The 21,501-nt window shown below is 37.9% G+C and overlaps 1 protein-coding gene and 1 long non-coding RNA gene across 2 annotated transcripts; one reads left to right on the top strand and one right to left on the bottom strand.

Annotated features, from left to right (window-relative positions):
- Nucleotides 1-595: 595 nt before the first annotated feature.
- On the top strand, nucleotides 596-10,710 carry rfc4 (replication factor C (activator 1) 4). The gene is made up of 11 exons (XM_055060544.1): nucleotides 596-703; nucleotides 844-964; nucleotides 1,709-1,787; nucleotides 3,158-3,237; nucleotides 3,356-3,475; nucleotides 3,653-3,796; nucleotides 3,875-3,995; nucleotides 5,335-5,460; nucleotides 5,568-5,648; nucleotides 6,439-6,552; nucleotides 10,388-10,710. Exons 2-11 carry the CDS (start codon nucleotides 849-851, stop codon nucleotides 10,478-10,480), a joined length of 1,074 nt encoding a protein of 357 aa, XP_054916519.1. The 5' UTR covers nucleotides 596-703; nucleotides 844-848; the 3' UTR covers nucleotides 10,481-10,710.
- On the bottom strand, nucleotides 617-12,131 carry LOC129379723 (uncharacterized). The gene is made up of 3 exons (XR_008608236.1): nucleotides 11,879-12,131; nucleotides 838-949; nucleotides 617-697 (listed from the first exon to the last, which is right to left on the bottom strand). It is a non-coding gene; the product is annotated as an uncharacterized LOC129379723 (long non-coding RNA).
- Between the last annotated feature and the right edge of the window lie 9,370 nt (nucleotides 12,132-21,501).

Here is a 21,501-nt window from a genome sequence, read left to right as displayed (position 1 = left end):
AACTCTAGGTTATGTTTTACGTTTTATAAATGTGTAGGTTTGTAAGTGACCATCTGTTATTTGTTCTCCCTATAGAGACAAAATCTGAAACCTTGATTATCTAAAAAAAAAAAAAAACAGACTGAGACTTCCAGAGGATCTCACTAACACCACGCTGAGGAGAAAGCTGTCACCATTAACTGGGGTAGCCAGAAGGAAGGAAAAAAGCACATTTTACTAGAATAACTGAACGAAAAGCGATATGGCTGCTGTCTTCCTCCTCTTTTTTCTCCTCCTTTATCTTCTGTAGTGTTTTCTGGCAGTTTACAAACTAAGTGCATTACCGCCATCAACAGCTCGGAGATGTAATTGAGAAATTCACTGACTATATCACTTATATACTTGCACACAAACACTCGCGCGCGGACACTCACACTAAATCCTCTCACCTATGTTTGTTTCTTACACAAAAATAGGTGTCCATGTTTACTTCAATCTTATTTATTATGTCTGATGTGATATACGGCGCTCACGTCAGCAAGGAAGCCAAAAAGCTTCGCAGGCTCTGATTGGAAGTTGGAAGGTGACATAACCGGAAGTTTTGTTCAGCCCCGTCCGGAGCGGGAACACGGAGCTGTTTTAGCTCAGAAACTGCTTCTGTGTCAGGTCGTTGTTTTAAAGCCAACAGCGTATTACATCTTCTGTCCGGTCTGAAAATCTGTTGGTAAGATTAAAGGTTATTTCTGGTATAGTTTCGAGCTTACTCGTTTGGGTACTGATACGACTGAAACAGTTCACAAGCTACCAGTGCTCTAGTTAGCAGGTCGGTTTATCTCACAATATCCTGTCTGCTTTTACCTGAAGGAATCATGCAGGCCTTCCTCAAAGGAACAACTATCCAGACCAGCAGACCCCAGAAGGATAAGGTGACAGCGGGACCCAGTGCTGAGAAGAAGGCGAACGCTGTTCCCTGGGTGGAGAAATAGTAAGTCTTCACTTCAAGGTTCATACACATGGATGTACACTGCAGTTCGACATGTGTCGAACTGCAGTGTACATCTGTCAATACGAGAATTTTAAATATACTTATACAGGAGACAGAACGTTTTATTTTCTGGCTGACAGGATGGACAGGATGTGTGGCTTTGTGTTTTCTAAAGATCTGTATTCATCTGTATAGGGCGAAATATTATCACTTTTATATTTAGCACTTCTGGATCTTACTCATCTGTTGTTCAGTTTCTTTCTCTACTGTCTAATTCCCCATTCAAAAAGCCTGCAACATGTTCAGTCAAAAGGTTATAATCTTTTACCAAACAGGTTGTGCAAAAAGTGGACAAATAAAAACTAGTGGAGCCCAACCTTGTTTCTGAGACTAAAATAAAGGAGTTCCCTTCATCAGCTGTCAGTAGTTCAATAATGGCTGTCTTGAAAACTGCAGACACTAAGCATAGCTATTGAGTAAATTAGTTTCGCCTTCTGAGACACCGTTTACTGCTAAATTAAAGTCTTTAAATTGCACATATCTGTTGCAAGCTCTGGAAAATAAAACTGACCACATTTGGACCACACATGGATTAAATTAGGTCCGTTTTAGATTTAATATAAGGCAGCTGGACCGGAGAACAATCTCATTCCACTGAGTGAATTGCAAAATACATTAAATGAGTGTAACTAATTATGTGAATACATAACAGTAGGTTTGTTTTGTGTATTTTTCTAACTCCAGCAGACCCAAATGTGTTGATGAGGTGGCCTTCCAGGACGAGGTGGTCGCAGTGCTGAAGAAGTCACTGGAAGGAGCAGATGTAAGTGTCAGCCTAGGCAAGTGGTGCCCAAAGTCAGTCCTCAAGGGGCGACATTCTGCATGTTTTAGTTCTTTCCTTGGTTTAATGCACCTGGATCAAATGATGGCTCAATAGAAGACCTAAGAAGAACATTGACATGCTGAAAGGTTGTCACCAGCAGAGAGAGAACTAAAGCATGCAGAATGCTGGCCCTCAAGGATGGACTTTGGACACTCCTGATCTAGCCTCTTACTAATTTCAGTCTTGCCAATAAAAAGCAAAATCAAGCTTTTCTTTTGGTATACAGTGAACTTTCTTTTTTAAATTAACATTGGCTTATTGATAGCTTTATCATCTGTGCTTTTGGACAAACATGATGAGTTGGCCTGTTGTGATAAACAATAAATCAATTAATCACATGACAAACTAAAATGACCTCAATAATAAATGAGTGTGATAATATAGTTGTTTGTATTTGTCATCTCTTTCTGTCTACAAAAGAGACAGAATGACAAAGAGTTTCACTCCATCACCTCTAGTTACTCCTCTCTCCTTTCCTCTGTAACAACTAAACACAGCATCTGACAGCATGTGCCACTTGGTGACACTGGTCTCTGTGACCAGAGACAAAGTGACCAGTGTCTCTGGTCACTTTGTGACCATTACCTCAGTTACCTGTCAGGCTCCTGGTCTAATACCACAGAGCGAAGCATAAAGCCCGGTGAGGAGGAGTGAGCCAGGGAAAAGCTGTTTTAAAAGCTGAACGTGACAGCTGCTGTCACCCCGAACCCTCTGCTGTCAACTGGACAGTCTATGTTATTGCCCAACGCAAACCCAGTAACCCCCCTTCCAATTTTTTATATTTAAAAGGTTTTCCAGTTCCAGTGCTAAATGTTCTTTCAAAATTAGTTCATTGTTCTCTAAAAGGGTGCAATTGCATTGTTATGCAATGTTTATATTATTAGTGGTTTAAAAATGGCAATATTATTGTTTATTGCAATAATTTCTGGGATTTTCTGGGCCAGAAAACATTGTTACCGATGTATTTATTTATTTAAAAAATAATGTAATATAATTTAAATAAAATAAAATAAATAAAATAAAACCCACACATAAGTCACCTTTTAAATGACTTTGAACCTAAGGTTCCCGGGTCCTCCTCCAGCCTGGACATGCTTGTCTTGGGGGAACTAGTCCTTACTCTCAGTTTCTGTCCCAGCTACAATTTGGGACAGAATTAAGTGGGCATGATAAATTGACTATATTGAATAAAAAACTTATAATTTGCCACCAAATTTATGAATGTTGACTGAAAACCACACAGTGGTGAAGGGCACATGTCTGAGAATTAGCTTTTATCTTGAAGTCACATCATTTCTGCTTCATTTCAGCTTCCAAACCTTCTCTTCTACGGTCCTCCTGGAACTGGAAAGACTTCCACCATCCTAGCTGCTGCTAGAGAACTTTATGGGTGACCGATTTTTTTTTTTTTTTTGTTTTTTGTTTTTTTTTTAACTTGCTGCAGTACCGGAATGTTCTTTGTTCCATTGTTTTTATTTTGAACTCCTTCCTAATGTGCCTCCCATCAGGCCAGAGCTGTATCGACAGAGGGTGCTGGAGCTGAATGCTTCGGATGAACGAGGAATCCAGGTCATCAGGGAGAAAGTGAAGAACTTTGCTCAGCTTACTGTGGCTGGGACGCGTCCAGAGTGAGTTTGAACTTCTGCAGAATTTTATCTCTGTGCTTGATTCTTTGTATCAGGCACTTACTTGAATTTGAAGATTCTGTTACTTTGTGTGTATCACAAATGGTATGAAGGTTTTTCATATAAAAAAAAAGGCTCAAACCCATGACATTTCCAAGAGCTATGATGTTCGGTTTGCAGCGGAAAGCCATGTCCTCCTTTTAAGATCATCATCCTGGACGAGGCAGACTCCATGACGGCTCCAGCCCAAGCTGCTCTCAGACGGACCATGGAGAAGGAGTCCCGCTCCACCCGCTTTTGCCTCATCTGTAACTACATCAGCAGGTGTGCTGAAGGTCAGCCCTCTTCAGGGCTGTGACCTGGCTCACCTGACTCAACTGTGTTCCTCTCTTTATTCCTCAGGATTATTGAGCCTCTTACCTCTAGATGTTCTAAGTTTCGTTTCAAACCTCTGGCCAATCAAATCCAAGAAGAACGTCTGCTGGAAATCTGTGATAAGGAGAAGCTCAAGTACACCAAAGAGGTAGGAGATGAAAGCTGGATTTTTTCTGGGTCCATGATTTGAGAGGAATTTTATTGTAATCCATAGGGGGGCCCAGAACATCTTTGGGAACCGCATGTGGCTCTTTAGCGCTGCCAAGTGCCCAAGTGAAAATTTTCAAACATTTTCAATGTTTGAAAATTGAAAAAGATGGGGGTGGAAAATATATTTTTTGTTTTAATATGATTTCTGTAGGAGGAACAACATGACACAAACACTCTTAATGTTTTCCAATGCTATAAAAATGTGTAGAATAAATATAAAATTTCAACTTTTCCGTCAACAAAGATTTGCATCATAGCCTGTGACACACGTTTCTTTCAGCTGGGTGGGGTGCCAGGCAGGTGGCTGTTGTGAACAAACTAGCGGGTGTGTGGTGGGCAAAGGAGAAAAGAGAAAAATAGCTGAGGAGAGATTCTACAATTCTTGGACCGAATCATTTACATTCATTGCCAGTGCGGAAGGATTACCTGAATGTTTGCTCTGAAGTGAGAAGTTGTCAAATAACAAAAAGAACGTACTTTCTGGACTATAGAGTGTACCTTACTGTAAGCCGCCCCAACAAATTTTGGGGGGTAAAAAAAATTGGAAAAGTACATATATAAGTCACAACGGGCTAAAAACTGCATGGTCCAAAGCGTGGGGAAAAAGTAGCACCTTATAGTCCGAAAATACAGTAATCTGGAAAGACATGTCCAGGGAAGGCATGCTACATTAGCTACTGCATCAAGACTAAAGTTGCATCTTAAATGCTCAATATTGAGAAACTGTCCAGTGATGTCCGTAAACAGAAGTCACATTAAGCGGGTAAGAACACAACCCTTTCATAGGCAAATATTTAGTTGCAAAGTTTTTATTTTTATAAATTGATAAGTAATTTTTGTCAGTATATATTAAGAATGACACTTAGCGATATTAGTGTGTTTAACATCCTCAGGTCAAGGATGGCTGCGTTGGCTGTGTGTCAAAAGAAAAGAGGTTGCTGAGGATGATCAAAAAACGAGACATAAGAAAAAACTGAGCTAATGCTGAGTTTGTGCAAGCCTCAAATGTTGATTTTGTGCTGTTATGCTGCGAGAGTAGACCGGCTCTTCTTATCTTCTTATTCTACTTTTATTCTTCTGACTCTTGAACGCAGCTGTTGTAAATAAGAGGATGTTGTGCAAGTGCAATAACCGTGCCCTGGAAATATGTGATTGTGTGTTGGGAAACAATTTGGTGATCAAATGTATGAAGTGATATAAAATGAACATCATGAGTAAATTTAATATTGAATGTACATCAAGATCTTCTCTCTCTTTTTTAACATGGCATGGCGTAGAGCATCGCAGCGTTGGTGCAGCTGTCTGAGGGGGATCTGAGGAAAGCCATCACATTTCTTCAGAGTGCAGCGCGTCTCAACGCTGACAAGGAAATCACTGACCAAGCTATAATTGAGATCGCTGGGGTGAGTCACAGAGGAGAGAAATGATGGACACCTTCATCAGCTGTAATTTAAACATTGTGTATGATTGAAACATTATGTAATGGTTCCTACACACATCACTTTTATAGGTCGTCCCTTCCAAAATGATTGATAATTTGCTCCAAATCTGCTTCAGAGGAACATTTGAGAAACTCGAGGTCGCAGTGAGGGTAAGTTATTGCTTTCACATCACTTTTGTATCCTAAACACTATACCTTGTTGACACAGACAAGTGCTACAGTTATTTGACATAACTAAACCAGAATGGTTTTTTTCTTCAACAGAACATTAGGTTCTATTGTTTGGTTTCGTTCTGGGGGCTGCACAGTGGCACAGTTGGCAGCACTGTTGCCTTGCACCAAGAAGGTCCTGGGTTCGATTCCTGTCCCGGGGTCTTTCTGCACGTAGTTTGCATGTTCTCCCTGTGCGTGCGTGGGTTCTCCGGCTTCCTCCCACAGTCCAAAAACATGAATGTCAGGTTAATTGGTCTTTCCAAATTCTCCTTAGTGTGTGTGTGCATGGTTGTTTGTCCTGTTTGTCTCTGTGTTGCCCTGTGACAGACTGGCGACCTGTCCAGGGTGTACCCCGCCTCTCGCCCGGAATACAGCTGGAGATGGGCACCAGCATCTCCCGACCCCATCACATTTCTTCAGCGTGTGAAGAAATGTGATATGACCTTCTTCAGAAGGTCATATCCTTCTGAAGAAGTGTGAAGTATATGACCTGTTCTCCATCAGAGCCAAAGCGTTCCACAATTATGAGGCTCACCTTTCCTCAGCTTCTTGAATACACATAATTGTCTACACACCTTGATCAGCTTAAAAATAATTGAACCTGACCTGTTTGGAGTTAATCTGCTAATTAGGGAGAAGGGTGACTGGAAAATGGATGGATGGAAGGTTTTGTTCTGCTGTTTGCTGTAATGCATTTGCTTTGTGTTTCCTCAAATGTCCCTTTTAGAATATGGTGAATGAAGGATATGCAGCCACACAGATGCTGAGTCAGCTCCATTACTGCATCTTGGAAAAGGACATTACTGACAGGCAAAAGTCACCCATTTTTGAAAAGATGGCGGTGAGTGTCTTCTATTGACTTATTTAGTTCAGTTTGAAATAAAGATGAGAACTCCTTTATGGGGCTGGAACAATTCCTCGAGTGATTCAAGTTTCTCAATTATTAAAATTCCTCTTGGAAAATTTGTCTGCCTCAAACCTTCGTTAATTTATGTATAAGCATCCTTAAAATGACAGCTTTTCTTCTCCTGGAGCTGCTGCCTGGTAGCCGGTGTTCAGAGCAAATACCGCTCAAGGTATATTAATACAGATGAGGGGATAGACTGAACACCGTGGGTGGTTGTGCATTAGATGATTAACATAAGTGTAGCTTTTCGGACGAATCAGAAAATTCATTTTATATCATCCCAGTCTCAACAACCGGGTGGCAGAGCTCATCGTGGCGGCACATAGCTGGTAGATGTAACACAGAAACATCAAATCTCGTCGCTAACATAGAAACAAAAGCTATAAATGTCTGAGCAAAGTGAGAGTTCATCTATTAAATTGACTGAAGATGAATACATAAACCAAAAGCTGGAGTATAGAAATTTTTTATAAGTGTATTTGTAAGCCTGCCTCTTTATTATTGAATTCAATATAATTTCAGATTTTTGTAACTGTTCTTCAGGTTAAATTGGAAAGTGAGCTTCTATTGTTACAGGTTAATTTTCTAAACTACAGAAAAAATATTGTTAGGGACGCTCTAATGTGAAAAATTGGACTGATGTTTATATTTGATAGTAATACTGCTGCTATGTTAGATTTACCAATGTTTTTTTATCTGATTACTCGATCGATCTTAAGAATAACCAATAGATTACTCGATTACTAAAATATTTGTTTACAACAGCCCTATTCCTTGATAATGGTGCTGTTTCTTTATTATACAAATCGGTCATGCTGAAATGAAATGAAACATCACCAATTAATGCAGGCAAATTTATTTGTATAGCACATTTCAGCAACAAGACAAGGGCTTCACATAAAACATCAAGCAAATAAACCTTTTACAGTGACATAATAAAGGAAGGCAATAAAAAACTGTGAAAGTTCCAGTCATCAATCAAATGCAATGTCCATGTTTGAAGCAGTATCAGTATTTATAATAATAATAATTATATATTTTATTTCAAAAGTTTTTTCAGGGCACAAAATGTCACCTCACAAAAATAAAAATAATAAATTTTAAAGAAAAAAATCCAAATTAAAAAATAAGGAGATTGTGCAAACGCACTGCTGTTCAGCTGGGATTTAAACAGACAACGTGTCAGAGTCCTTTGAGTGGGGAATGTGAACATTTATTCTAAATAGTAGAAAGCTTTATGTCCATAAGGCTCATTCACAAAGGATGACTCAGTCACTGAAGGATGACTGCAGTTGGACCAGTACCGGTACTGCATGGCTCCTTCTTTCAGTCATGCTTAGAGGTCCAGGATTATCAGTCTGGATTAATCTAAGCGCTCATAAACAATCATCAACATTTCCCGGCAGATCAATATGATCTCTGATCAATCGCTCCCTCGGAACCTTTCCATCGGCGATGTTCTCCATCAGAGCCATAGCGTTCCACAATTATGAGGCTCACCTTTCCTCAGCTTCTTGAATACGCATGATTGTCTACACACCTTGATCAGCTTAAAAATAATTGAACCTGACCTGTTTGGAGTTAATCTGCTAATCCAACCCTGTTTTCTTTTTTAGTGAGAATCAACGCATTCCATGCGCTTCGGCGTACAGACCAATGCTTTACATTTTTATGAGACAAAAAGTGAGGGAAAGTGCTATTTACATTCAATTGAGGTTTTCATATCATTTTATTTTCATTTTCTTTATTTTGTGTGCGTTATGCTGCGAGAGTAGACCGCAGATCAGTTTTATCGTTTACATTTAAACAATAAAATATTCAAATGAAAAAAAAACATTGGGTTTGATGCTTCTTGGTCTAAATAACACTGAATGTTGTCAAATTTCACTGTATTTAGGTGAGTTTTAATGCTTTGTAATTTGATATTGTTCACAGAAAACGTTTGCATGGCTGCTGCACATTTTCATGCCAGGGAAAAAGTGTGTGTAAATTTACGCAAACTTTGACGCAAAGTTCATTTTCATACATGCTGGCATAAAATATGGCGATGCACATTTTTTGTGCGTATGCACGCTTTATACAGGATACCGCTGGTGATGTCATAATGTAGAGCTGTGTATCATCTGCGTAGTTATGGTAGCTAATAGTCTGAGACTCTTCTCCTTTCTTCTTCTTTGCTAATGTTAAGAATTAAAAAGAGGAATAACTTGATTTAGCTCGTTAATTAATTCTTTGTCCCGAATTCTTGTGTCTGTGTAAGTGTGCAGAGAGAAAAGAGCAATCATACAACGTCAGATTTCAGATATCCATAACTTTATCCAAAAGTGAATACAAATACATACAGAATAACAGAACACCATTTACACCCAGATTATCAAGAAGCCAACACACCCAATGACAAAAACAGAATATTACCTGATTCAAAAATGCATTTTTGGGAACCACTCACTCAGCACCAAGCGATTCGAACTTCTGCTGTGAAACAAATCATTTATAGAATGCGTATTCTCCTCATTTAAATATATGCATTAGGAGGTGTGTTCTTTTCCTTTGTGTGGGCTGTCTTAATGTTAATTTTACCACCTCCTGCTGAAGAGCCCCAAAGGCAGATATATGGCCCGGCTCTTCTCGTACCTGCCGCTGTCCAGTTTGATATACGAGTGCAGCTGCAGCGCTATCTCTGCCTCAAAATGTTTCCACAAGAAAGTAGTTTGTATTTTTAACCAAGCTTGCACACAATGGAATGCTAAATAATGACTATAATAAGTAACTATTTAAAAACATGCTTAAAGAAATATAGTTAATTCTAATATAGATAAAATTATTTATAAAAAGTTTTAAGATCCTAGTGAACTTTTGAACCATGCTCAGAAATTTGTTAATTGCCTGGCAGACAGGCTCCCTATCTAAAGAGATCCAAGGAGTCTAGGCCTGTGTTTTCTGTTTTTTTTTTCTGTCTGATCCTCCTTTTAAGAATTTATCTGTGTTTCAGAGATTGAGCCGTTGTTTTTGGTTTCATCTAAATTTATATGAACCTAGAGTGTACTTTAACTTTCTATGTTATATTTCATATGTGTCAAAACTATCCTGTGCAGTATTGTGCTAACTTAAAATTCTATTTCAACACTAACCAACAGTTGCCCAATTTCCACCAGTACGTTCTTGGTCACCAGCACCTATGGCGGTTGTTAATGTGGGCCTATATGCTGGAGATCAAGTTCTTGACTCTCGTGTTTGATTTGGCAAATGTTTTTCAATGGATGCCCTTCCTGATACAACCCTCTGCATTTATCTGGACATAGGACTGGAACATAAAACACACAGAATGCCTCTTCTGGCTGCATCGGATATATTTTTTTATGTGTATTCTTCTGAATAAAGTTAGTAGAACTTAAATCAAAAATAAATGTTAAAAACTTAAAAGAAAATTAAGTAGGAACTGTAAATGCCAAAAATCCAAATATATTTTGAAAGTATTTTTAGTATTAATATTAATTCAGTTGTCATACTCACAACATCATAGATATAAACTGTGTGTGAATTGGCCAGTGCAATGTTGAGGCATGAAAAAGCTTTTCTAAAACTCCTTGTCTGAATAAAGTCATTACTGCCCTATGGAGGTGGCCATTATTCTTGGACTACAGGTGATCACAACTTAAAATATTGATGAGTTACTGTCTGGATATTCAGTAATCTGATTAAACTGTGTCATGACTGTACAATTAATTTAATTTCTTCTGGATTTATTGGTATGTTTGCTCTGTTGCAGGTTGTAGAAAAGTGCCTTGCTGATGGTGCAGATGAATACCTGCAGATGCTGAGTTTGTGTTCAGTGATAATGCAGCAGGCTGGTCAGAGCTGAAACTCTGCTGAGCAACTTCTCCATACAGAAGGAAATGTGTCACCTTGTTCCAAGGACCAACAGCTGAAGTTCCCTAGTTCTGAGTCAGTATTTTTCACATATTGGCCCAGATTTACCAAGCTGGTGGTAAATGTTAACTGTTTCTCTCTTCTTAAGGATGTTCAGTTTATACACTGCTTCCCAAAATATTGCCACATTTTTGGAATTTAATAAATCATGTTTTTTTTGTATGTCATGTCCTCACTTTCTTTACATTTTCTAATTTTCTGAGATTAATTTTCCGCTAATGTAAAGGAGTATCCCACAGTTTTGAATAGGGATTTAATCATCCTTAGTTTAAACTAAGCTTAAGTCTAGAAGTGTAGGCTGAAATGAAATAAAATAATAATAATAAAAATTAAAAAAAAACACAAAAAAAAATCTATTTGCTTTTGGGGGGTTTTACAGTGGGATCACCTCAGACTGAGATACTTGTTACAGACTAGAAAAACATACTGAATCATTCACCACTGATCAGTTTCTTTCAGAAATTGTTTGAAAAACTTTGTCAAACAGAAACAGGGATTCTCATCAGGTAATTGCTCTCTTGGGCATTACGTGACTTTTTTTAACAAAACCATTGTTACACTTTAGATTAGTTTGGCAATTTAAAATGAAGCTTAATAAAAATTTCAAAATAAAAGTCTTCACATTTTTAACGTTATACTCTGTGTCGTGATCCCTACTGGCCATAACTTGTTTTTTTCTGACCTCTAATTGTTCAGTTAATTTTTGTGAGGATGGTGGAGAAAATACCAGAGAATTTGAACGTTTTCTCAGGTCATACCTGGGTTCTCGGCAGGCACAAAGCATCTGTAAACTATTTACAGCACTTCACATTTTCTATATTTTGTTATGCTGCATCCTTACTCCGGATTGAAATTGTCCAATCCCATGTCGACCCCACCGAGTCTACGGGAATAGCTGTAGACTTCCAGTTAGTGCAATTTATTTTACCACCACTAGAGGCAGACAAAGTCCTTCAGATCGGCTTTTGGAGGTTTCGTGACTCTTTCCAGCTATTATTGCCAGTGCCACAAACATAATAGGCGTTGGTTTCTGCCAAAGATGTTTGTGCAGTATCTCCACTCCAGTTTGCTTTCTCATAAAGGAAGATTTTTGAAAATGTATGTCTATTTGAAAATCATCTTCGGGTTTAATATTCACAGGCTCAGCAGATGGAAATAATATTAGACCAAAGATTGTCCTTAAACAAGATGTCCCACTTTCACATGAAATATAGATGTAGATGTAAAACTAAAGCTCATGGTTAAGTAAATGTAAATGAGTCAACTAGTAACTAGTACTAATTAGTATAGTTACTGGTTGACTCATTGTAAATTGTAGGTAATCACTTACCTGAAAAGACACCAGGTGGCTGTTTACTTTAACCAGCAAGAGCAGGTTGGTCATGATGAGGGGCAGAGAGTTGAGGGAATTTCATCTGAGCTACAGTACGTGGGGATGCCTATGATGGCTATGATGCCTATGATGTCTATGATGGCTGTGATGCCTATGATGCTTATGATGCCTATGATGCCTTTATGGCTATGATGCCTATGATGCTTATGATGCCTATGATGCCTTTATGGCTATGATGCCTATGATGCTTATGATGCCTATGATGCCTTTATGGCTATGATGCCTATGATGTCTATGTTGCCTATGATGTCTATGATGCCTATGATGGCTATGATGCCTATGGTGCCTATGTTATGATGTCTATGATGGCTATGATGCCTATGATGCTTATGATGCCTATGTTATGATGTCTATAATGGCTATGATGCCTATGATGTCTATGATGGATATGATGCCTATGACGGCTATCATAGAAATCAGTTGGAACCTCTCTGTGGGTAGTACTTGCATCATAGTGTGAAAATATCTAAATTTATATTGGTGTCAGAATCAACCAAAAAAGTTTTCCAATCATGGTTTTAAATTTATCTTTTAATAACTAGTTGGAAATAATCCAGTAGATTACTCATTCTAATGAACTCATTTCACATTTGTTTTGGCAATATAGGTAGTAAACACAGTTTTTACAATATGGTCAGGGATAAGGTGGGCAGAAGAAAAGAACAATTGTGAATAGTTTCACTTTTCAACTTTAAAATTAGTTAATTGTAATTAAACAATTGAAAATTGTGAAACCATTAACGACTAATTCTTAGTTTCTAATGAATCCTCAATAGATCCTTCATTTGCACCTTTGGTTTTTAGCTGAACAGAAATATATGACTCCCTATAACATACATATGTTTTGGAAGAGCTGCCCTTAGCTCTGCACCACCCTAACCATTTCTCATGCTGTGTAACTTGTTTAGAAATTCAAAGCATTCTAGGCTCCACTGATTCCAGGCTTATCAGTCAGTGTCAGACAGTGTGCACTTTAATAAATAGATTACAGCCAGCGCACAGCAGCTCTGTGGTTGCACAACTTATGTAAACATCTCATTATCTTACACACAAGGAAGCATCAACCATATTCCATAAATTACTGTGTGTTTGTATGCCGTACAGTATTATGGCATACAACCAATATTTCAAATGAATAAAGACCAAACAGATGCGAGTTCTCTTGGTTTCCTTTGTTTCTCTCAGCCATATTTTTGTCACATGATCAAACACATTCTGTTACTGAAAGACTGTGAATCCCAATTTACATCCTGGGTTCTTGACATATAAAAAGGGGAGCAAAACATCTAGTCAGATAGAAAGCAACTGACATTTTTCTGTTTGATGCCAACAAAAACACACCTTGCTTACACATAAAGCATCACATGAAAAATTCAATCAGTTTTGTACGGTGTTTCTTGTTCTGTCAGCAACTACAAACTGTGTGTAGTGTTTGAAATAGAACGTAAATCTGGGCCATCAGATCAGGGTGAAATATGAACTAGTTAGTGAATATTGTTAATGATTCAGGTTCTTTTTAACTATCTCATTTAGATTCACAGTGAATGTGATTTTTGATGGGATTTAATTTAATTGATTGTATTGATTAATACACATTTACACCAAAACATATTCATCTCTGGAAATCAAGCACCTGGAAATTACACCAATAGAAATTACAGATCAGCACACAGCTCTGGAAAAAATTAAGAGACCACTTAAAATGACCAGCTTCTATTATTTTACATTCTATAGGCACATGTTTGTGTAAAATTAACATAATTACTTCATTCTATGAACTATTGACATAATGACAAAATGACTCTGAAATTCCAAGCAAAAATTTAGCATTTATTTGCAGAAAGTGAAAAATTGTCAAAATAATGAAAAAGATGCAGTGCTTTCAGTCCTCAAATAATGCAAAGAAAACAAGTTTATATCATATAGAAACAACAATACTAATGTTTTAACTCGGTAAGTGTTCAGAAATCAATAATTGGTGGAATAACCAGAAGGTTTTCAATGGGATTTAATGTGGTGGTCTCATCATTGTTTTCACAGGTGTATATGTGTACTAACTATGGAACATTATGTTGGTGACACCACAGAGAAAGGAAAATATATGTTTGTTATTTTAATATTTAGAGTAAAAACAGTCAATACTATTACATGTAATTACACTTAGCTGTAATTGTTGTTACTTCTGATAACAAATAACTTCTCTGTTAAATGAATGAAGCACTTTACAGTCATTTGGTTAAATTTGCACATGCTTCAAAACAGACAGTTTTTTTTATTGACTAACTTCTCAAAGGAGCCCTGAGAAACAACTGTAATTAACACAATTACTTGTAATTACAAGTAATTATTACATTATTTCTTGTAATTACTTTCTATACAACAACTTGTATAATTACAAAACTTAAAATCTGTCTTTTCTGAGGAATCTCAGTAAAAGTTTTCAGTATCTGAAAATAATGTTAAGCATCTATATATATATATATATATATATATATATATATATATATATATATATATATATATATATATATATATATATATATATATATATATATATATATATATATATATATATATATATATATATATATATATATATATATATATATATATATATATATATATATAGCCAAATTATCAACAAGACTGGCTACGGATACAGACTCAAAAATGGGGCCAATATCAGTCACCTACTCTACATGGATGACATCAAGCTGTATGCCACCACCAGGATGTACAGCACGGACATTGGGATGTCATTCGGACGAGAGAAATGTGGTCGGCTAGTCACAAAGAGGGGGAAGGTCATCCACACAGAAGGGGTCTCACTCCCAGAAGGAACAATAGCAGACATAGAGGACAGTTACAAGTACCTAGGTATACCATAAGCAAATGGCAATCTCAATGAGGTCACAAGAAAGGGAGCCACAGCTAAATACCTCCAACGAATAAGGCAAGTCCTGAGAAGCCAGCTCAATGGCAAGAACAAAATCCGTGCGATAAAGAGCTATGCCTTGCCAGTAATCAGATACCCTGCTGGAATAATTAGCTGGCCAAATGAGGAGATAAAAGCCACAGATATTAAGATCAGAAAACTACTAACAATGCATGGAGGGTTCCATCCCAAATCCAGCACCCTGAGACTGTACACGAGCCGCAAGGAAGGAGGCAGAGGACTAGTGAGTGTGAGAACCACTGTCCAGGACGAAACAACTAAGATCCATCAGGGACAAAGCCTCAACAGACAATGTGCTCAGTGAATGTCTCAGACAACAGGGAACGGAGGTTAAGGTGCCAGAGATACCATCATGGGAGGACAAGACCCTATATCGGATGTACCACCAGCAAATAACCGAAGTGGCTGATATTAGTAAATCCTACCAATGGCTGGAAAAAGCTGGACTCAAGGACAACACAGAGGCCCTCATCCTGGCCACCCAGGAACAGGCCCTAAACACCAGAGCAATAGAGGCCCAGATCTACCACACCAGACAAGACCCAAGGTGTAGGTTGTGCAAGGAGGCCCCTGAGACAGTCCAGCACATAACAGCAGGGTGCAAGATACTGGCAGGGAAAGCGTACATGGAATGACATAACCAAGTGGTAGGCATAGTGTACAGAAACATCTGTGCAGAATATGGACTGGAAACCCTGAGATCAAAGTGGGAAACACCCCCAAAGGTGGTGGAGAATGCTAGAGCTAAGATCCTGTGGGACTTCCAGATCCAGACAGACAAAATGGTAAGGGCGAACCAACCAGACATTGTCGTAGTGGATAAACAACAGAGGAAAGCCATTGTGGTAGATGTAGCAATACCAAGTGATTGCAACATCAGAAAAAAGGAGCACGACAAACTGGAGAAATACCAGGGCCTCAGAAAGGAACTGGAGAGGGCCTGGAAGGTGAAGACCACAGTGGTGCCTGTGGTCATCGGGGCCCTCAGGGCAGTAACCCCCAAATTGGAGCAGTGGCTACAACAGATCCCAGGAACAACAACAGACATCTCAGTCCAGAAATGTGCAGTCCTTGGCACAGCCAAGATACTGCGCAGAACCCTCAAGCTCCCAGGCCTCTGGTAGAGGACCCGAGCTTAGAGGATAAGAACCACCCGCGATATATATATATACACACTGAATGCCTCTGATTTGGCTCCTCTCCTGAACTTTTTCTGCTTCCATCTTCTCTGTGGGATGTTCACTGTGGGAATGTTTCCACTAACCCCATTCTGAGAAGACAGCAGCGACTGATTCATCTAAAACAGGTTGTGCCTTTTGTGCAAGAGCTGCCATAATTTTAATTCAAATAAGAACCTGTCGTTAGTTCATACAGAGCATTGGGAGAAACAGAAGCTGACAAAATGTTATGAGATGTCAGGTCAGCACTAAAACAACCATGTAAACTCATAAAAAATGCAAATGTTTTCTTAGTAATGATCAGGAATATATTATCAAATGATCTTCTAGTCAGTTCAATTTCAGTTCATTTTTTTTACATGGCACCAATTCACTACAAATGTCGTCTCAAGGCACTTTACAAAAAAAAATCAATTCAATTCAATCACACTTCCAGTTGATCCAATACAGTAAGCTCAATTAATTATTCAAAGTAGATTAAAAAGTTTCTGTCTGAGGAAACCCAGACTTGCAGCATTCACTCCTCCTGGATGAGGGTGTAGCACTTTCGCTGTGTCCTTGTTTTTACAGCAAACCCTCATGCATGAAGCGACAGTGGAGAGAAAAAACTCCTCTTTAACAGGAAGAGACTTCCAGCAGAACCAGAACCTGGCGCAGTGTGATCGATGGAGGCTTGAGAAGACAGAGCAGAATGCACAAGAAGAAACAGAAGAGCTGATGTATGCATGTTTGATGTTCATGAAAGTAAAAAAGTTAATAACAGGAGAGGGAGAACAATTAGTTGATGGCAGCATTATCTCTACTGATTTTCTACTCAGGAAAGAACCATAGCTTCTAAGGAGACATAGTGAGATAAGTGAGAGAAAACAAAGACAGCTGAAATAACAACAAATAATGCAAATTGGAGAGTAGAAGAAGAAAGTGAGTGTCCTCCAGTCACCTAAGCCTCAAGCGCCATAACTACAGAAATAACTCAGGCCAACCTAAGTCAATCTAACTATCAGCTTTATGAAAAAATAAACTTCATAAGCCTACTCTTAAAAGTTGGCAGGATTTCTGACTAAAACTGGAAGCTGGTTCCACTGGAGAGGTTTCTGATAAACAGAGGTTCCTTGAACCTCTAGGAACCTGCAGTAAACCTGGGAGTGCACTGTTAGGAACATATGGACCAATCAGAGCTCAGATGTATGATGAGTTTGATCATGAAGGGCTTTATATGTCAGAAGGAAAATCTTGAATTCTTTCCTAAAAACTGGGAGCCAATGAAAAGAAGCTAAACTAGGAAAAATTTAATCTCTGCTTTTAATTTTCATCAGAAAATACTGCAGCAAATGCTTCAGCATTGTGGATCACCTGAAGCCTTTTGATTTCATTTTTGTGGATTCCCTGGTAGTAAAGAATTAAACTAGTCCAGCCTTGATACAATAAATACATGGACTAGTTTTCAGCATCACACCTGGACAGGATATTGCTAATTTTGCAATATTCCAGATATTGTCAGAGAAAAGTAAACCCTAGAAACTTGATAAATATGGGAATTAAAAGACATGTCCTGGTCCAAAATAACACCACGGTTATCTACTTTATTACTGGAGGCCAATTTAATGCCATCCAGATCAACAGACTGAATAAGAAGAGTCTATTTCAGAGGTCCTAGTCAAAAATAAGCAACTTTTATCTTGTCAGAATTTAAAAGAAGAAAGTTTAGTCATCCAGGTTTCAATGTCCTCAACACACACCTGTTGTCGTCCTATCGGGTTGGATTCATCAGGCTTTATGAACAGATATAACTGAGTTTCATCAGCACAAGAGTGAACATTTACTCCTTGTTTGATGATTTTTCCAATTCAATGCATACAATAAAGAGAATTATGTTCCCTTGGCACTTAAATGTTCGCATTGTTCTAGAAGAATATTGTGATCAACTATGTCAAAAGCGGCACTGAGATTTTCAAAACCAGAACAGACACAAGTCCATTTGCTGAGGTCAGCAGAATATCATTTATAACTTCCAGCTGTGTTATTTCAGCTGAGCTCTGAAAGCTGACTGAAACTCTTCAATCAGGTCATTAATATTTATATTCTAACATACTTGATTAGGAACTATTTACTCAATGCTTTTAGATTGGAAAGGAAGATTAAATACAGATTTGTAATTAAGTCATCTTGACTGAGAAAATATTTAAAAGATTATGTTATATGTCCATGTACTACACATAGGTTAATTATATCAACAATGGAGGCAGTGATGAAAAGAATCACTTCTTTAAATAATTTAGCTGGGACAGGTCCAACATGCATTTTGAAGGTTTGGAAGAAGGAATATTTTTGACAACTCAGAAATCTCAGTTGATTCAAAACAGTTCAAACACATATCAAGTTCTATAGTAAATTTTTTGCTGCATCACTATGGATGCAGCACTAAATGAATTAACTAAATGAGGATGAAGCAATTATGCTTGGGAGGATGCCAATGATTTCATTTCTAATAGAACCAAATCTATTTAAGAAGAATCATGTTGCTGAGGGAATTGATAGCTCAATAGAAACAAAGTGATTTACCATCATGATTTACTGAAACAAAGGTAAATCATGGTGGAAGTCTCTCTGAATTGCTTTGCTGCAGTAAGTTGTAGAGAGAACAGTAGAAGACCATTCCATGTATCAGATTGTCATAACAACTTTGCAGGGGCTATGGTCAAATGCAACAGAAGCAATAATCCTTGTGCATCGCTTTCTTGGTGATTACATATATCTGGTAAATGTAAAAAGATGTTGAGCCTCCAGCCATGAAGGACCAACAACAAGAGGCTGGAATAAATATCTGATTCAGTGACGCTCTGTCTTCATCAGCAGGAAGATGAGGAGCTTCAAGAAGGAAACACTGTGATGTTACGGGAACCTTATCACTGCACAACTAGGCAAAATTATTCTCACTTTTCACCTGCAGAGGGAAATGCTCTACCTGGCCTCCGTCTTCTCTGTCCATCCTCTTCCCTTTGCCTGGCAAAGAGAGTGTTTGCTGCTTGCTCAGTGGCTCTGAACATTACGTTTCACCACATATCACTGAACACTATGATCAGAGTATGATGGTGAGTTCAGAAAGACATCAAAACGGTTGTTTTTTATTAAGAAGCCCTGTAACTGTTGAAACAGATTTTCAGTCATGAATGGGAGGTTGAAGATCAGTCTGCAATTCAGCAGAAGTGATTTGTCCAGATTCCTTTTTTTGATGCTCACTGTTTTTAATGCCTTTTTGTTAATGATTAAAAAAATGTTTCCTTTGACTGTTTTAGTGTTGATGATATCTGCTCATTCCATCTTCTGAGATTTCTAATGAACCTGGAATTGAGTTTTCCGCCATTTTCGTTTAATCCATCGACAACGGCTGCTTTCACTTCTCTAAGTGGCTCACGGCTCCATAGAGATTTCTTCCTACCAGACACAATCTTTAGTGTAATTGGAGCAATAGAATCAATGACATCTGAAATTTGTGAATAGAAGCTAGTAAGTAAGTGAGTTTCAGAATTAAATTCTAGCTTTAATGCAATCAGCCGAGATATAATGAGCACTATTGCTTTGCATAACTCATTTATATCTCATTTTCAGAATTAATAGGTACATTAGATGCAGTTGATGATAATGTGTAAATTTCATTCAACTGACTTGTTTACAACATGCTCCATCAGCAGCAATGTTATCAATCAGAATGTAGAGATGCCTGCCAAGTAAAAAAATGGATGCAAGTGTAAAATTTGGAGCTGTAAAGAAAGGTCCAAGCAGAGTCCATTTTATGAAGTACATCCTGGGTGTCTTAAATTAAACCCAGTAAGGCTGCATGCAGATTTGAAGTGAAAGTGAAGTGCAGCTGTGATGATAGTCCTGCTGAAAGAAAATGCTCAGCAATGTTAATAATGTTCTCTAAATGTGGTTTCTCATCAGTTCTCTCTCATTAGAAAACACAGTATGAAAACAGTACAAAACCACTGAAGTAATAATCAGAGGTTCAGACCAATTTAGCTACATAGGAAATATTTCTCTGTTGTTTGGAAGCTAGTTTCTGGCTCTAAAGTCAAGAAATTCTGCTCGTAAAAATTCCGTTATTATTTCAGTGATTCTTGAGAAGTGAAATGGGTTTAAATGTAAAAAAAAAAAAAAAATCTTATTTCTCAAGCTTATGTATTCAAATTTGATAAATAATCTTTTGGAAATGTAAAAAGCTGAAGTACAGGCTCCCAGTTGTAACATTTTTTTGAAAATGACATTTTTAATGGACCTCACCCAGAACTTTGTCAATACTATCTGATAAAAATAAATATAAATTTTTAATGGCCCTATTAGTGATATTAGTGATATTTTTACTCAGTTTTATAGACAAATGCATCTCAAGAAACAAAATGAATATTATTTAAAACAAAAAACAACATAAAGTCCATCCAACAGAGTTGACACAGAACTGAAGGTGGTGACAAACTAGTGAGTAGAAAGAAATACCTGATACATGTGAAGTGATGCAATTTATGTAAAATACATTAAAATGAATTAACTGCACATGTGAGATTTGTCAATGCACATCACTGAAAGAGGCAGACTGTCAGTTCAAAACTCTAAAAAAATTGCCAAACTACCTCAATTAATATGATGTTATTCTGAAGGAGGACATATTGTAGCTCATCAGCTTTACAGTATACCAAATTAAATCTTTATAGTATACCAAAATTAAGCATTAGTTCACAAAATTTTATCAAAATCTTGGAAATTGTCAGTTATGGTGTTGACACAACATGGTTGTGACAAAAAACAGAACAAACAAAAGAATAACATATTCTAACTAGAATATGTTGCTACTGCAATCAGCCATACAAGATGGCGGTGACATAACATAGGACTCAGCGCTCAATGAGGCGTCTTATGTATTAATATCTATGCCCACCAAAACAATTTAGTTGACCTTAATATTTCCTGTGTTTTATTTTGGTCATTATTGTTATAATTAGTGTTGATATTGTCAGGAAGTGGTGGTGGTGAGGTGGTGAGGCAGACGCTGGAGACCCAGGTAGGTGTATGGTGAGTAATTTAATGAAAATAAGTCCAACAAAACACAGAGTCAAACAATAGTCCGCGGCCAGGCAGCACGGCTGAGCAGAAGCCAGGGCTCACACCGGTAGCAACTGGTCTTAAGGGCGGCACAAAAAAACAACGACAATCTGACAAACAACGACAAGGACCCGAACGAGGAACAAAGGACACAGGAGGGACTAAATACACTGAGGGCAATCAGGGGAACAAGACACACCTGGGAACAATCAAGGGGAAGACAGGACAATGAGGACTCAGGACACAGAAACTCTGAATTAAAACACAGAAAAACACAGAACCTGACAGTACCCCCCCCCCCTTAAAGGGCGGCTACCAGACGCCCAAAA

This window comes from Poeciliopsis prolifica, unplaced genomic scaffold, assembly GCF_027474105.1.
Source record: "Poeciliopsis prolifica strain line A6 unplaced genomic scaffold, Auburn_PproV2 SCAFFOLD060, whole genome shotgun sequence".
Classification (NCBI taxonomy): domain Eukaryota; kingdom Metazoa; phylum Chordata; class Actinopteri; order Cyprinodontiformes; family Poeciliidae; genus Poeciliopsis; species Poeciliopsis prolifica.
Note: the sequence above shows the minus strand (reverse complement) of the source record. Positions and strands in the feature narration are given on the sequence as shown.

Excerpts from the sequence above, each read along its gene's own strand:
- rfc4 (XM_055060544.1), top strand. The coding sequence starts at position 849 with ATGCAGGCCTTCCTCAAAGGAACAACTATCCAGACCAGCAGACCCCAG. Across the intron at positions 5,649-6,438 it reads AACTCGAGGTCGCAGTGAGG|AATATGGTGAATGAAGGATA; the intron begins GTAAGTTATTGC and ends TGTCCCTTTTAG. Across the intron at positions 6,553-10,387 it reads CCATTTTTGAAAAGATGGCG|GTTGTAGAAAAGTGCCTTGC; the intron begins GTGAGTGTCTTC and ends GCTCTGTTGCAG.